The sequence below is a fragment of the Quercus suber genome, unplaced genomic scaffold, assembly GCF_002906115.3.
Source record: "Quercus suber isolate HL8 unplaced genomic scaffold, Cork oak 2.0 scaffold_268, whole genome shotgun sequence".
In the NCBI taxonomy this organism is placed as follows: Eukaryota; Viridiplantae; Streptophyta; class Magnoliopsida; order Fagales; family Fagaceae; genus Quercus; species Quercus suber.
This window is the reverse complement of record NW_027069724.1, coordinates 240,227-255,772: the sequence shown is the minus strand read 5'-3', so window position 1 is coordinate 255,772 and position 15,546 is coordinate 240,227. Positions and strand designations below refer to the sequence as shown.

Genomic DNA, 15,546 nt, shown 5'->3' with positions numbered 1-15,546 from the left:
TTGATAAGGAGAAGCTAGGTTCAGACACGTGTACATTAGGCATTAATTAATTCCATAATATCTGCAACTAACTCCTTGATTCACGGATTGATTAGTTAGTTAGCTTTTCTGGTTTTTTTCCCCTGTTGTGCTTGCTCGTACGTATAAAAGCAAAGCTACTCTGTAAATTCATTTGAGATGCTCATTTCAATAAAAAGCAATCTTCTATTTACTTTTCTTTCTTGGGAGAAACAGAGAGATAGAGAGAGGTAGAGAGTGAGAGTCCACATTGAATGTGCAATTGTTTTACAGTTTCACCACTAACTTTTGTTACCTGGATCTTAAAAGCTATTATATGTGTGTTTTAAGATCTGTTTCGAAACTTTGGTTACTTGGATCTTGAGCTATCGAATGTATGTTTCATGATCGATCTGTCCCATCACAAACTTTGGTCACTTGGATCTTAAGCTATTGAATGTGTGTTTCACGATTTGTTTCGTGGAACATGTGTGTTTCATGATATGTTTCGAAATTATCGAAAGGTTTTGCACCGTAGAATTACTAAGTATGAGATCAATTTTAATTTTATGATTTATGAATGTCATATATTTTATGTGGTTTTTCAATAAATATTAAGAATTTCCTCTTATTTTGGATTTTTATAGTCAAATCTGTTAACTTTTATTTTATAATTAACATAGAATGAATTAAAAGAGTAAGTATTTAATTTTCTTGATTGAGAATACAATAGTGTATTATTTCCTCGGCCATTTCACATATTAGTAACTAATTAATATCATGATTAGATTCACCGTTCATGTAAGAAAATGAAGTACCATATATTTATGCTTCAAAAGTATCTAATAATTTTCTTGATTAGAATATATTTGCAAATATATTACTTGGTATCAAATGGGCATATTATTGTACTCTAAAATATTAAATAAATTTCCGTATTAAGTTTTACGAAGCTTACAACTTGGCATCCAAGCCTAAATTTTATAGAGTAATGCTATGAACACAAATTATTTTATAACATTTTTACAAACTGCTGATGTGGCTTTAACATTTTCTAAATAGTTATTGTAAGTAAAAATGTGATGTTAGTGATGGGTCCATATTAGAAATAGTAAAAGTTTGTCACATCAGCAGTTTGCAAAAATGTTGTAAATAGTTTGTGTCTGTAGCATTACTCAATTTTATATAACATGCATATCCTATATTACATATGAATTATTTTATCATAAGTCTTTGTCTTGTTTTACATTAAAATTTTCTTTTCACAAACTCAAGATGAGGGGCAATTTCTTCGAGAAATGATAGATGATTGTAAATATGTGGTGTCGGATCGTGAGCATAAATAGCAAGAAAATAAGAAAAAGTTAAATAAAATAAATAGGTGGCTCATGTAAAGCTTACAAATAGTAAAAAAAAAAAAAACAATAAATTAGTTTATAATTGCATCCCAAATGGGCATGAAAGCCTTAACCTAAACTCATTATAGTTATATTTTCTTATAGTCAGCGAAGTTCTTTTGTTTTTTTTGTATTTTGATTTTCCAATACAAGAACTTCGCTTTTATATTAGAAGGAAGCTTTAGCATTTGTTTTACCTCTTTATTCTTCTTGGCTTCTTGCTGTTCTATCAAAGTATTGGGAACATAAAGTTCTTTTGTTCTTTTGTTATCAAAGTACTAGGAATATAAGTTGTTGCGTGTTCCACGTTTGTTTTACCTCTTTATTCTTCTTTCTCTTCTAGCAAATTAAGTATCGGGGACATAAAGTTCTTTTGTTATTTTCTTTACAGACATTTGCTTAGAGTGAAATATAAAATTGTCCTCCATGATTGTGTTCATCAAACTTGGATCTTAAATAGTTGCGTGTTCCACGTTATGTTTCAAAATTAGTTCTCTTAAAAATGTTGCACCATAAAAGATTAAATTACTTATGCTCAATGTATGATAAGGAATCCTTTGAGGCTTGAACCATGAATGATGTAGGAAAAAATATGGGATAAATTTTTTTTAATGTAATTTTATATTTTTCAAAGATTACTTTCTTTTTTCTTATATCAATAGATATTTTTCTGGTCTTATTTCCAAATTATGTTTTATGGAATTGATAAATTAACAAGTGTTGTGTGGTACGATTGTCCACACCTAACGGATACCCGTTAAAATGATAGATCTGACTAGGCCAAAACCAAGATTTGACCAATCTGATCAATGCAGCGGTTGACGGTGCTCTCATCATTTGAAATCTGATGGCTTTGGGTTGAGTGACAGATTGTTGCAAGAAAACTTGAATCCAACCGAGCCATTAAAACCGTGGTTCCTTCGAGGTTCACTACAAAAAAAAGACCTATTGTGGCGGGCCAAAAAGCGCTGCTAAAGCCTCAAAAACCACCGCTAAAGGTACATTTGACCTTTAGCGGCGGGTGCTATTGCGGCGGTTCTTCCCCGCCATTGTTGCGGTGCCACTATAGATCTATTGCGGTGGTAACAAAAAGCGCCGTTGTAGATACAGCTTTTAGCGGCGGTTTTGGTTTATTGCGGCGGGCACAAAACCGCCGCCATATGTTCTTTCCCACTTGAAGTGATCTAATCGAGTTTATGTTGAGCACAAACCCAACTCGTGGATACCCTAGTGTACAGTGATGAATATCTCTACGAGTCTAGCAAATATAACTAGATATTTAAATTCATGCTTTTTCTCATTATGAATGATAATAAATTCTCAATTACATTTGAACGCACCTTAACTCAAAACAATGTTGTTATGAGATTTTGTTGTACCTACGAAATTTATCTTACTTGGCATGTCTTCCATTTGGAGCTTGGATATACACGTGTAATTGAAATCTCACATTAAATAATAATGTAAATAATGAATATTTAATATAACATTTTTGAACTTATACACATTAAGCATAGACCTTTTGGGTTAAGTGCATCTTTATATATTATATTAACTACTCAATGTGTCTTCCCTATGTGTTATCTCCCTAACAAATGGTGCAGGGCAAGGTGGCAAGGTTATCAAGGTCCCTTTCGCAGCTAGAGCAGGGATGAGGTGTGTGTACTTGGAACTCTCACAAGTATATGGATCGCGCAAAGCCCATAAAACCCATGTATACAATTTTGGAAAAAGGCCCAACAATGGAGTATTGCTATTGGTGCTGGATAACGGTCTGGCACAAGGTTCCCACGGATGAGTTGTGGAATTGAAATGTGGTTCCCATGAATGACATATGAGAGGCCCATAGATGACACGTTAACGAAAAAAAGGCCCATAAGGCAAGGGGGAGTGAGCAAGACTTGTTGTTCATGGCCCATATATAAGTCTTAAAGCTTACAGAGAGGTATAGACTCACACGTGAGGGGAAGGTTGTTGGATATACACGTGTAAATGAAGTCCCACATTGAATAATGATGAGATGAATGAGTGATTAATATAACATAATTAAGTTTATACACATTGGGATTAGGTCTTTTAGGTTAAGTATATGTTTCTATATGTTATATTAACTACTCAATTAGAGGCTCCTCAAGATGTTATCTTCCTTAGGGCTTGTTTGGATTGAGGAGGAGGGAGGAGGAGTGGATGAAAGTAGAGTAGAGTTAGCTGAAAATAGGCTAATTTTGGGCTAAATCTACTTTACTCTACTCTCACTCCCACTTTCTCTCCCTCTCCCTCAATCAAAACGTACCTTTAGAGTTCATTCTCATGGATGGAAGATCCTTTGACCCCATCAAGGGGTTTTTTTTTTTTTTGGAGATATATACAAAGTTCTTAGTTAAATTAAAGTCATTTTATGATAATGGATGATAATGGTTTTTAGACTTGGACCATTCAAAGAACCATAAAAATGAGAGATTCAAGTTTTTGAAGTTGGATCGAGGTCAAATCGTGATGACGTCATAATTAATTTAATAATTATTTAAAAAAAAAAATATATATATATGATATATATATTAAATTAGTAAAAATATAAAGATTGACTAAAATAGTCCAAATAAATGTATTTTTCTTATCATAACTTTTATAAGGCAAATAAGAAATATTAATTCCTATATGCTAGCGAGGGAGGTGAAATATTTTGATACATATCAATATTGGTGTACCATAAATAAATAAATAATATATATATATATATATAGACACACACACACACACACAACATTTTTGTTAAAGTTCAAAATTTTTGTAATGCAAGTCTATGTCTAAATTACCTTTAATTCATATCCCGCCATTTGACAATCTAATAAATTGTTTTCATGAGGCCTAATGAAAAGGTTAAGAGATGTTAGAGATATATATTAGACATATATTAGCTCAATGTAAAAGGCCCAAACCCAATCCTACTTGTACTAGTAGTCTAAAATTTAGTCACCTATATATACTCATATTAGGGTTCATTGTAACACAGGTTATTGTACTATACTCTTATACAATAAAGATGTAACCCTTAAGGGATTCCTCCGTGAATGTAGGTTGATAAGGCTGAACCATGTAACTCTCGTGTTCTCGGTGTTCCTATTCTATGCTTCACCTTCTGCATTCACTCTAGCATACACAACATGGTATAACATATCACGTTGCTAATAATATATTTAACAAGAGAGACGGTTAAATGGTCAAGTATTTCCTATGAGAAAAAAAATAATGAAGCTTCAACCCCAATAAAACTTTAAAGATAGATCCATTTCCCATGACACAACTCAACAAGGAGGGTGGAGACCATAGCAAAATTCTTCGCCAACAACCCATGAAGACCTCGTCATCAGGGAGGTGAGTGGTTAAGCAAAACCTCTAAGTCCTTTTCACTTGTGGCTGCATTCGTTGCCACCATTGCCTTTATAGCATCAATCACTGTCCCAGGCGGTGTCAAGGGCAGTGGCACACCAATCCTCGAAAGCCATCAAGCATTTGACATCTTTGCTGCATCCTCACTTGTTGCCCTAGGCTTCTTAGTAACTTCCTTGTTCTTGTTCCTTTCCATTCTCACTTCCCGATACCAACAAAACAATTTTTGTAGTGACTTGCCCAAGAAACTTCTGTTTGGTTTAACTTCGCTCTTCGTATCCCTTGTGTCGATGTTAATCTCTTTCTGTGGAGGACATTTCTTTGTGCTTAAGGATAAACTTAAGAACAATGCACTTCCAGTATATGCAATTACATGCCTGAAGGTAATCCTTTTCGCCATAGCACAGTTTTTGCTTTACTTTGATCTTTTAAGGGCAATTTACAAGAAGGTGCCTTGACCAAGCTACAATGTGGATTGATCTCTCTGTAGGGTGTTTCTATTTTACATTCTACAACTTAATTTGAGCTTGTTTGAATGTTTTTACTTTTTCTATTGGTTGAGTTTCAAGGTTTGATTCAACGTTGAATTCAACTGTTTGTTTTGGGTGTATTCTATGGGACAAAGTTTAACTACAAAATTGGTTGTAATCTAAGACTACAACATTTCTAAATATTTTTTATTTAAGGTAATTAATAAATCCACCATTGAATTACATCTTTTTCTTATATTGTCCATGCTTGCAAATTTGCTAAAAAATTAAAGATCAATAGATATGTTATCAATAAATTGTATAAATTGCAAGTTTTTGTAGTTTAAAATTATGTATAAAATATAAGCTTATAGATCATATTTTAAATAATATTCGATTGACATAAAATTCGATATGCGTATTAAGAGCGTAATTCGACCGTTAGATTTTCAAAATAGGTAGTAATATTTATTTTATTAAATAATGTTGTAGCCTATCAATTTTGTAATTAAACTTTATCTGTCATGTAATTATGTCTACGAGTGTGTTTTTACTGAGACTTTAACCATTTGAAAATGTTTTGTTATGAGTTCAATAATTGAATAATTAAGTGTTTTCTGATTCTCTCACCCCCATTAATAAAGACACTGAACTATATAAGTTCTTTATTGACTGAAAAGGTAGAAAAAGTCTAACGAACTATACAAGTTCTGAATTTGTTCTCTAAGCGTACATCGCCAATAGTTCGAGTCATAGGGAGCAGACCATTGACATAAGGCACAACCCATATGGAAGAAACAAAACACCAGCTGCTTCCAACTCGAGCATGTAGTTGGAGGAATTTTTATTTTATAATTATATAGTTATAATAATTTTTAAAAATTAGTATTTATTTTTGTAATTATTATTACTCTTTCCTAAAAATAAAAAAGTAATTATTATTACTCAATTGTCAAATTACAAATCACGAACTCTTATTAATTACAGAGATCCGAGAATAAGTACCTATGTTCCTGGTGGAGCCGAAACCCTCCTTCCCCTAAGCAAAAAAGATGCTATTGCCCATTACCTTAATATAAGAAGTTATTAAAATATAATAACTTGTTTATTGAAAATATTTTTTTCTAACTCTCTTAATGTAGTTATTATTATTAGCATTAAAAAAAATGCTTCTATATGCAATGTAACCTTAAAATTATAAAATTGTATATTATCACAACTCCTAATTAATTAAGTAATGTGCCGGGTCATCAAAAAAAACTAAGTAATGTGCCAGGATTTGATTTAAAAGGAGGGAAAAATTCATATACGACATTTGCAATCACTCACGTGCATGTCAATATAAAGTGTCTTTTGCAACATTTCAAATTATAATGTCAACTTACAAATGTGATGATTTTTAGTAGTTACATAAATACCAAATGTTGCTTACATAATCTTCTGTTATTTTGTTTAATATGGACTCATAAATATTTAAATTGTAATAATTAAAACTATACAACGAACATTTTTATATTTGAAACTTTTGAGTTTAGCTACAATATTACACTTAATTTGAAATTCAATATTTAATTATCTACGATATTACACTTTATTGTTTATTACAAAAAAGAAATTTGAGATCCTATTATCATTTGTTTTCCAATTTATAACAATAGTGTATTTTTCTCTCTCTCTTCAATTAAAACTCTTGCTATTTTCTTTTCTTTTCTTTTTTTCCTTTACTTTGTTTTCTTCTATATGTTTTAAACCATAATAGGTATTGATAATATATGTTTATTAACAAAGATAATTAAAACACTTGTGTGTTTCAAATTGCTTAAAAGAGTGTGTTGTGTCATGTGTGTAATATAATTTACCATTTTCCTTAAAAGTTATTATAGGTTTTGAGTACAGTTTGCAGTGTAATTTGACGAAAAAAAAAGGCTTTACCAGTGCTTCAAAAATGCCGCTATAATGCTGGCATAGGTCAGCTATACCTGCGCTTTCCTTGTTGTCTTTGAATAAATACATATTTAAATAATTATTAGCCTTAATTCTTTTTTTTTTTTGGGGGTTAGGGGACCCACATGTTCAATTGACGGGTGAGGATTTAACGAGGAGTCTTGGATTGCTTGGATAACTGTCAGTGCATCACCTTCTAATAATAAGGTCTTGAGTCATTTCTGTTTTGCTTTCCTTGTTTCTGCTATCAATAGATCGGTGCATTCTATTAATTCAATCCAGATAAACTCTACCTCTGCCTTGTGGTCTCTACCCATCAAAACTAGGCTGGCCTTGTAGTTTCCAATTGTTGCTTGCATAAAAATTCTATTGTACATACTAGGGAGGAAGGGGAGTTCAGATGCAAATATTTTTACTTTCTTGGGCTTTGTATTCCTATGTTTCTTGGTGGTTCCTATAAACACATATAATTTGCTCCATAATTTTTATGGGGTCAGGCATTTAATTCCTCTGATTTGATCACATTAATTGTTCCTGTTAATCCAAATTTCATCACATGCAAGACGCACCAAACAATATGAAGTTTTTTTCCTCATTTTGTGGTATATTGAGAGCCTTTGAAGGGTAGTATTACTTGGATCCAATCCACAATAGTTTGAATTCGAAGTTCATAGAATCAAATTGGCCATGGAGAGAGACCATGTGATTCTAGTGATGGGGCACTCTATAAATAGGTACTCTAAGGTTTCTATTTCTTCATTGCCTAGAGGACGAGTTGTGCATCGATCCTATTGTGAACTTTTCACTTAAAACTGGCCTGGTGGGGAGGATTCTCCAATCTCCATGCTATCTTTCACATCAGAAGCTTCAATCCTTCATGAATTTTTAGTTTCCGTAGAGCTTTCCAATTGCACTTTGTCAAGTGGGCCTGTTTCATTGAATCGCTCTTTTCGGCCCAGCCAATAGTCTGGCCTTGATGAGTAGGGGCCTGAATTACCGTTTACCCAGTTGAGCTCGTCAAAAAAATCTTAATCAGAAAGGTGGTTTGACAAGGAGCTTGTCTTTGGGCTGTCTCCTTGTCAAACCACCTTTCTGATTAAGATTTTTTTTCTCTATCTCATTGACCATTGGGCTGGGTTGCTTTGTATAAGGTCCGACACTTGTTAACATCATTGGAACAAAAAATGTTGTTAAGGGCCTTCTAAAGACTAAAGAGGGTATCCAGGTTGTTTCTATAATTAATGTCAAGCCCAGTTCCATCACCAACCATCCAGAATGATCCTTTGAGAAGTAGATAAAATTGTTAGTGACAAATTTTTAAACAACAAATGAATAGGCCGAAAAACTAAAACTCAGCCCAAGGAACCCATCAATAGCACAAAGCCCATGGATTTGGCCCATAAATTGATTTAGTTCAAACCACCAGGAAATGTAATTAATTGGGTGAACGAGTAGGCTTGGCCAGTGGTCACATGGGGACAATCGTACCCTAACGACAATGGCTTTCGTTTTCAACTTTTCAATCCTGTAATGACTTCAATCATACACTTGTCTACCTATTATCATTGCTACTCTTACCTAGCGACGCATTAATCAACTCACCTTGCTTCATAGATACTCCTTATCAGATTTCTAATTAGTCCCCAACACTGGTGCCACACACCATATCAGTCCAAATCTTGCTAGTATTCACATGATGAAGTAAATTCTCCGAAGGATATATAATGATTGCATTATTTTTCTTTCTCTAAGGTTTTGTACCATATACATTTTTTCTTTTGCAAGATTATAATGAGGCAATCATAAGATATTTGATGAGACATAAAATATCCTAGTGAGTAATTCCCTAAACCGACTAAAGTATCTTTATGTATGTGTTAGTTCAGATAAAAATGTGTGTTTTTTTTTACTTATATTTTGTATCAATCGATGATATTAGATGGCCACTTGAAGGAGCTTATATGTAATTTCATTTTTCAAATTTTTTTTTTTTTGGTCTTATATTGCTATTTCCTTTATCTTACAACAGTTTTTCTTTTTCTTATCTTGCTATTTCGTTTATCTTACAACAGTTTAACTTCTACAAAAGTGAAGTTTTCAGAATAAGGGGGAAAAGATTTAAAGAAAAAGAAAGCTGTGAGCTTATGGTAAAGGGAAAGATGCTTCTACTTTGCTCATGTCGGTAATATATATATATATATATATAGCACATTACTTTCGTCTTTCTCTCTTTTAAAGAAATCTCCCTCTCTTCCCCAGTTAAGATAAAGAAAAGTTCAATGTGAATCATGAAACACGGGCATGCAGAAAATTTATTTTCCTAATTCACGTGAAACTTGTAATACATGTAACTTAAAATAGTAATTAAGGAGGAGGAATTTTGTTCGTAGATAACTTGAAAAGCACGTATCTAAACATTAGATGTAAATATTTGAGACAGATTCATTATCAGAAGCAAAGTGGATTACATGTTACTTAATTAGGGTTCTGATATGAGAACCATCTTGGAGGAAACTTAATCTTCTATTTCATCTTAACCAGATAGTTGCATGATGGTTTTGATTAAATGCTTTACAATTTTTTCTAATGGCTGGTTTAGATTTTCAATAAATCTATATATCCTTACTCATTATATGCCCGTTGCAGTGGACACTGATTTTTTTTCTTCTATTTTTTAATGTGAATCTAGATTAATTGCAAAGCATATTAACAAGTTTTTTTTTTCCTTCTTAGTCAACACAATTGTATGTTAGGCTGGAAAGTGAAAAGTCCGACTATGAGCTACAAGACATCTTTTTTAGGAAAATTCTATATTCTTACCACTACCAGTTTTGAGCATAAGTAGTCTTTCCTCTTTTCTTTTTTTCTTTAGTCCTTTACTTTTTTTTTTTTTTCTCTCTCTCTCTCTCTCTCTCTCTCTCTCTCTCTCTCTCTCTCTCTCTCTCTCTCTCTCTCTGCGCTTTTTACCGTGTTCATAAATGGAAATAGGCTTAAGAGTATAGAACCAGTACATATTGCCATTTTTTTTTTATAAATTCCACACAGATCCTATCTCTAGATCAAATTTATTTTCACTGGTCTTAAAGCATATGTCCTTCTCGAAAAAGTCTGCATTCCCCTACCCTACTCTTCTTCTTTAAAAAAGACAAGGTTAAATTCTATTGCTAAAGAGCTGTGACAAAGATTCATTGTGCTGTTTAATGTGAAACAGAAGATATAAGAGGGTTAGATCTTATATATGAGGATCAATTTTTATTGTCTACTTAATTATTTTACTATATAATTTTTGTATTTTAAAATTTAGGTTTTTATGTCCTTATTTTAATTGTTTTTTAGGGTTTTCTGAACTAAATTAAAGTTTTTCTAGAGTAGTATACTAGTTAGGATCAATCTAAGACTACTGTTACATTGTAATTAGGTTTTATAAAGCCTATATATTGACACCCTAATTAAATTGTAAACGAAAAAAAAAAAAAAAAAAAAAGATCTTGCTCTAGCTTGACATAAACATTTAATCTATAATGAATCAGGAAAATAGAAAAATGTCAATATATATTGGATTTTTGTTTTCGTTTACAATTTAATTAGGGTGTCAATATATAGGCTTTATAAAACCTAATTACAATGTAACAGTAGTCTTAGATTGATCCTAACTAGTATACTACTCTAGAAAAACTTTAATTTAGTTCAGAAAACCCTAAAAAACAATTAAAATAAGGACATAAAAACCTAAATTTTAAAATACAAAAATAATATAGTAAAATAATTAAGTAGACAATAAAAATTGATCCTCATATATATATATATATATATAGATAAAGAAAATCTCAATAATTCGGCACAATCCAAATTCTTATCTTTGCGTTTTATTTGATTTGAATCAATAACTAATAACTAACTCTTTTTTTTTTTTTTTTTTTTTGTTTATAGTTTACATCCAAAAAATTAATGAACTTTGATATGTAAATGAAATTGTAGAGGTAGTAGACCCAGTAGTACATATTTATGTATATATTGGGCCGAGGGCCTAATCCGAGGACATTAAGTATTCCAAGGACGGGAAAACACTGTCAGAGGAGTTTGTGTTAATGAATGAAGGGGTGAGGTATGGTCATGAAAGTCCAAAAAAGTGATCCGAGGAGGAATGCTTCCTCGGCTGAGCAAAGCCGAGGTCAGAAGGTGCGGTTTGACATCAAAAGCAACGTTCTAGACAACTCTACTGATGAGCATAAGTATCAGGAAGGAATAGGACAGAGGAAGGCTATGAAATATCTAAGGGAAAGTTGTTACCACCGCATTAAATGCTCTGTAGCAAACTTTCTGGCCACATTAATGAGGAAGTGATACCTGAACAGTAGTTTTCATCCTTATAACTACTTTCCAAAGATTTCAGGATGGTGCTGATGTGATAGGGATCAGCATCGACAATGTAATCTACACGTGGAGGTTAGAGATGGAAGGGGGAAGAGAGTATAAAATAGAAGGGATGCCCTGAGAAGAAGAGATCGGAGAATTGAGAGAGAAATATTGTAGCAATAAGAACTATACTTGTAATCAACTTCAAGAATTATATATAAGAACTGATCTCCTCGGATTGTGCTGATGATGATTTTCATTAGATACAACCAGTCTATTTTTACTTTATTGTCATTTGGATCCACTATAATTGCTACCAAACTTATTAAAGCCTAGTTTTTCAACTCATTTTCTACAAATTCATTGTATTGGGCTCTTTGGACCTAAACCTTTTTAACTTTTGGGCTTAAGACTCAAATCCGGTCCTTATAGAAATCCTTGGACTTATCAATCCTATCTTCACCACATTTTTTAATATGATTAGATCTTCCATCATATTCCTAACGATTCTCAAGTTAACATTATTTTTGTTTATCCATTCAATCAAATCAAAATTCTCTTTAACCTTTTGAAAAACTTATGAAATATTGCCTTCATCTCAAGCTCAACTTGTGGCAAGACTTCATTTTTGTTCAACATCATCGTTACTCAATTAAAAAAGTTGGGTTCACATTCTAAGCATTATCCCCTTTACATTAATTTTGAATCTTTCAAGCATTTTGTTGTATCATTTTCAAGCTTATTTGAGACCAAGGGATATAATTATTTTTAATTAAAAAAAAAAAGGAGTAACTAATCTATGAAGAAAAAGGGCAATACCACTCACTGATGCTCATGCGGAATACTAGTAGCAACTTAAAATTTCAAGGATCTTTGCATGCTTAAGCAAAGAAATCTTCAAGTCAAGGGTCCAACCTATTATTTGCAAGTTGGCCTTGGCCATATAAGCAAAACATTTTGCATGATTATCCTAATTCCTACTACTACAATAATTTCCACAACTTTGATCTCAACCTGTTTCCATGGCGAGTTGTAAGTAGTTAAAAAAGAGAGTAGATTTATTTGGATCCATAATTCCACAATTCACAAGTTACCTACGTCCGTGGACAAATTATGACAAAATTGTAAAAATAATTGTGGCACCAGACTTACTCATCACATATCAATTTGTATACAGATGTGACAATCTTTCAATCTCAGTGCAGGTGCGACAATATCCATGACACTGCAAAGCTTTTCACTTTTATACTTTTTTTTTTCTCTATTTTAATTTGTTGTTTTGTTCTTGGCATTTTTTTAAAAAAACAATGTTAGTTACACACAGTTTACACAATACACACCAGAGGTGAAATCATATTTTGAAAACATGATTGTATAATTTAACAATTATAACTAAAATTGTGTTTTCAAAATGCGATTTTGCCTTGTAAGTGGTTGGGTGCTCTTCGGCGTGTGCAATAACAGTTTCCGTGCTTTATATTCCTATTAATTTTGGTGTGTTATTTGTCTTTTCCTGTTGAAAAAAAGGGGCAAGTTCTCTCACTCACTCTCTCCTCTCCCTTGTCGTTATATATATAGCTCATAAGCTGACAACACATTTCCATTATTGCGAATGCGAGGTACAAAATCCTGTGATCTTTTCTTAATTCTTATATCTAATATTTTTCATGATTTGTTCCTAGTAGGAACAAAGAAATGGAAGAAGATAGGCCGGAAGGGGATCACGTTGAGCTCGCCCTCAATTTGTACAGGAATACCATGACAGGTGATTGGGGGAAGGTTGTTGAGATGTATAAGCAACACACATTATCAGCCATTGAGGCCAGGATCAACACATCAGGGGACACGGCATTGCACGTAGCTGTCTCCATTGCGCCAGAACATATTGTTAAAGAACTTATACAATTAATTACCAACTTTTGGGTGCCCCTTCTACAGTTAAAAAACAAGGAAGGGAATACTCCTTTGCATGTGGCAGCATCAACGGGGAGATTGAACATATGCATCCTCCTTGCTGCAAAGTATGACAGTTTTTCGGAGGTTAAAGATTTGGTGGTTAAAGAATTATTTCGTAACAAAGCCGGTGAGAGCCCTCTCTTCTTAGCCGCTTTTCATGGTAACAGACAAATCTTCCTTTACCTGCACTTTTTACTCTTGAAAGCCTCCGACAAAGACCTTAAATCAATCGATCCTGCCTACAGAAGAAATGACGGTGAGACTGCCCTTCACTGTGCCATTAGGTGGGAGTATTTCGGTAAGCATTTTGCTTAACTTCTTTTCATACTCCTGTTAACCATATATTCTGAGTATATTCTTGTGCATTACTGACTGGTTTTAATTATTATGGCTAACAGATTTGGCGTTTGAGATACTTCAAGTGGAACCTAGTCTTGCTTATGCTGTGAACGAGCTAGGAATCACCCCTTTGCATCTCCTAGCAAGTAAGCCTTCAGTCTTCAAAAGTGGTTCTCACCTTGGATGGTGGAAGAGCATCATATATTATTGTAAGTATTACTCAGTTGTCTAGATTCAAATCACCAACTCTCTTCAATTTTGGAGATCGAAGTTGTACCTACATTACACGAACTTTCTTTCGTTGTTGTCCATTGTCCAACATCACCTATCATTATCCTTTGTTGATGTTTGAAAGGTATATATGTTGAAGAGCTGGAGCACGAAACTGTTCGTAAAGAATTGGTTGATTTAGTCACTAAGGGGTCTTCTGTAGAAGACATTACTCACAAATTCCCAGAGAATTACCAAACATGTATTGCGTTCTATCAAGTGCTGTTGAAGATGGCTCAATCCGGTATGGAATGGGTCTTGTTGTTCTATCAAGTGCTGTTGAAGATGGCTCAATCCGGTATGGAATAGCTCTTGTTTTTTTACCGTTAAAATTATGTGGTTAAATGACTAAATTTACTATATCTCAATAATAACATGGTATAAGAGAATAAGATCCTAAGTACAATTCATGTCTCTTTTCCACTCTACTTCTCATTTAAGCTTTTAGGATAATGATAAATATCCCACCAAGTTTTTGAGATAATCGGCAACATTTACTTTAATCAAAAGTTATTGCAAAAGTAGTGATAAAATATGAGATTAGGGAAACACAAGAATGTTCAGACCAACGCTTAGGGAATAAGCTTTTCTAGTATCATTTAACTTTAGATTTGTAAGATTCATGGTGTTGCCTTTTCAATTATTTGATTTTTTTTTTCTTTTTTAAGAATCATGTCAGTGATTTTATTAAAAAAAAATTATAGAAGTAAGACAATAATATTGAACACACAAACTAAATATATAAGAAGTGGGGCATACCCTACAACTTAGAATACAAAAACAGCAAGGCTAAGAATTGTAACACACTAGCATACTATGCCATATCATGTTATAATATTTCAAAAATTGCTTGTGTCACTGTATTGTACACATACCTGTGTTTGTGTCTGTGCATTCTAGCACATAATACGTTGCCATGCATAAGAGCCTCTCTATTATAATTTGATTCCAAGAATGTGCTACGGGGATGGTAACTCTTTGCTTTTAAGACCCGGGGTGGAAGAGCGGTTTGGTTGTGGATTGCCTCCAACATTGTTTTGCTAACAAGCATGCAGTCGTTGAACGATTGAAACTCACGAATACCTTCCATTTGCCTTTGTCCGACACAATACCATATTGATGTCTCTAATTAATCATGTGCAAAATAATAATAATAATAAATAAATAAATAATTTCAACAATTTTTTTTTAAATTTTTTTCTAGCTTTATTACATAAATGAATTAAACGGAATAATTGAAACTTCAACTTATACAACAGAACCCAAAAACCCCGCATGAAAATATTGTTGATTTATTTTTCTCTTCTTTAGGTTTGTAACCGAAGTGCTTTCCTTTTTCTAGTGATTGAAAGATGCAAAAGTAAGAATGAAGATGTAGAGAATCCCAACGCACAGAAGGTTACTGGCCAATCAGAACAAAAGGGCCG

General features: G+C 33.0%; 1 protein-coding gene across 1 annotated transcript; it reads left to right on the top strand.

Annotated features, from left to right (window-relative positions):
• The first annotated feature begins 13,162 nt into the window (after positions 1-13,162).
• LOC136070897 (uncharacterized) lies at positions 13,163-14,081 on the top strand. The gene is made up of 2 exons (XM_065781475.1): positions 13,163-13,808; positions 13,909-14,081. Exons 1-2 carry the CDS (start codon positions 13,250-13,252, stop codon positions 14,079-14,081), a joined length of 732 nt encoding a protein of 243 aa, XP_065637547.1. The 5' UTR covers positions 13,163-13,249.
• The last annotated feature ends 1,465 nt before the right edge of the window (positions 14,082-15,546 follow it).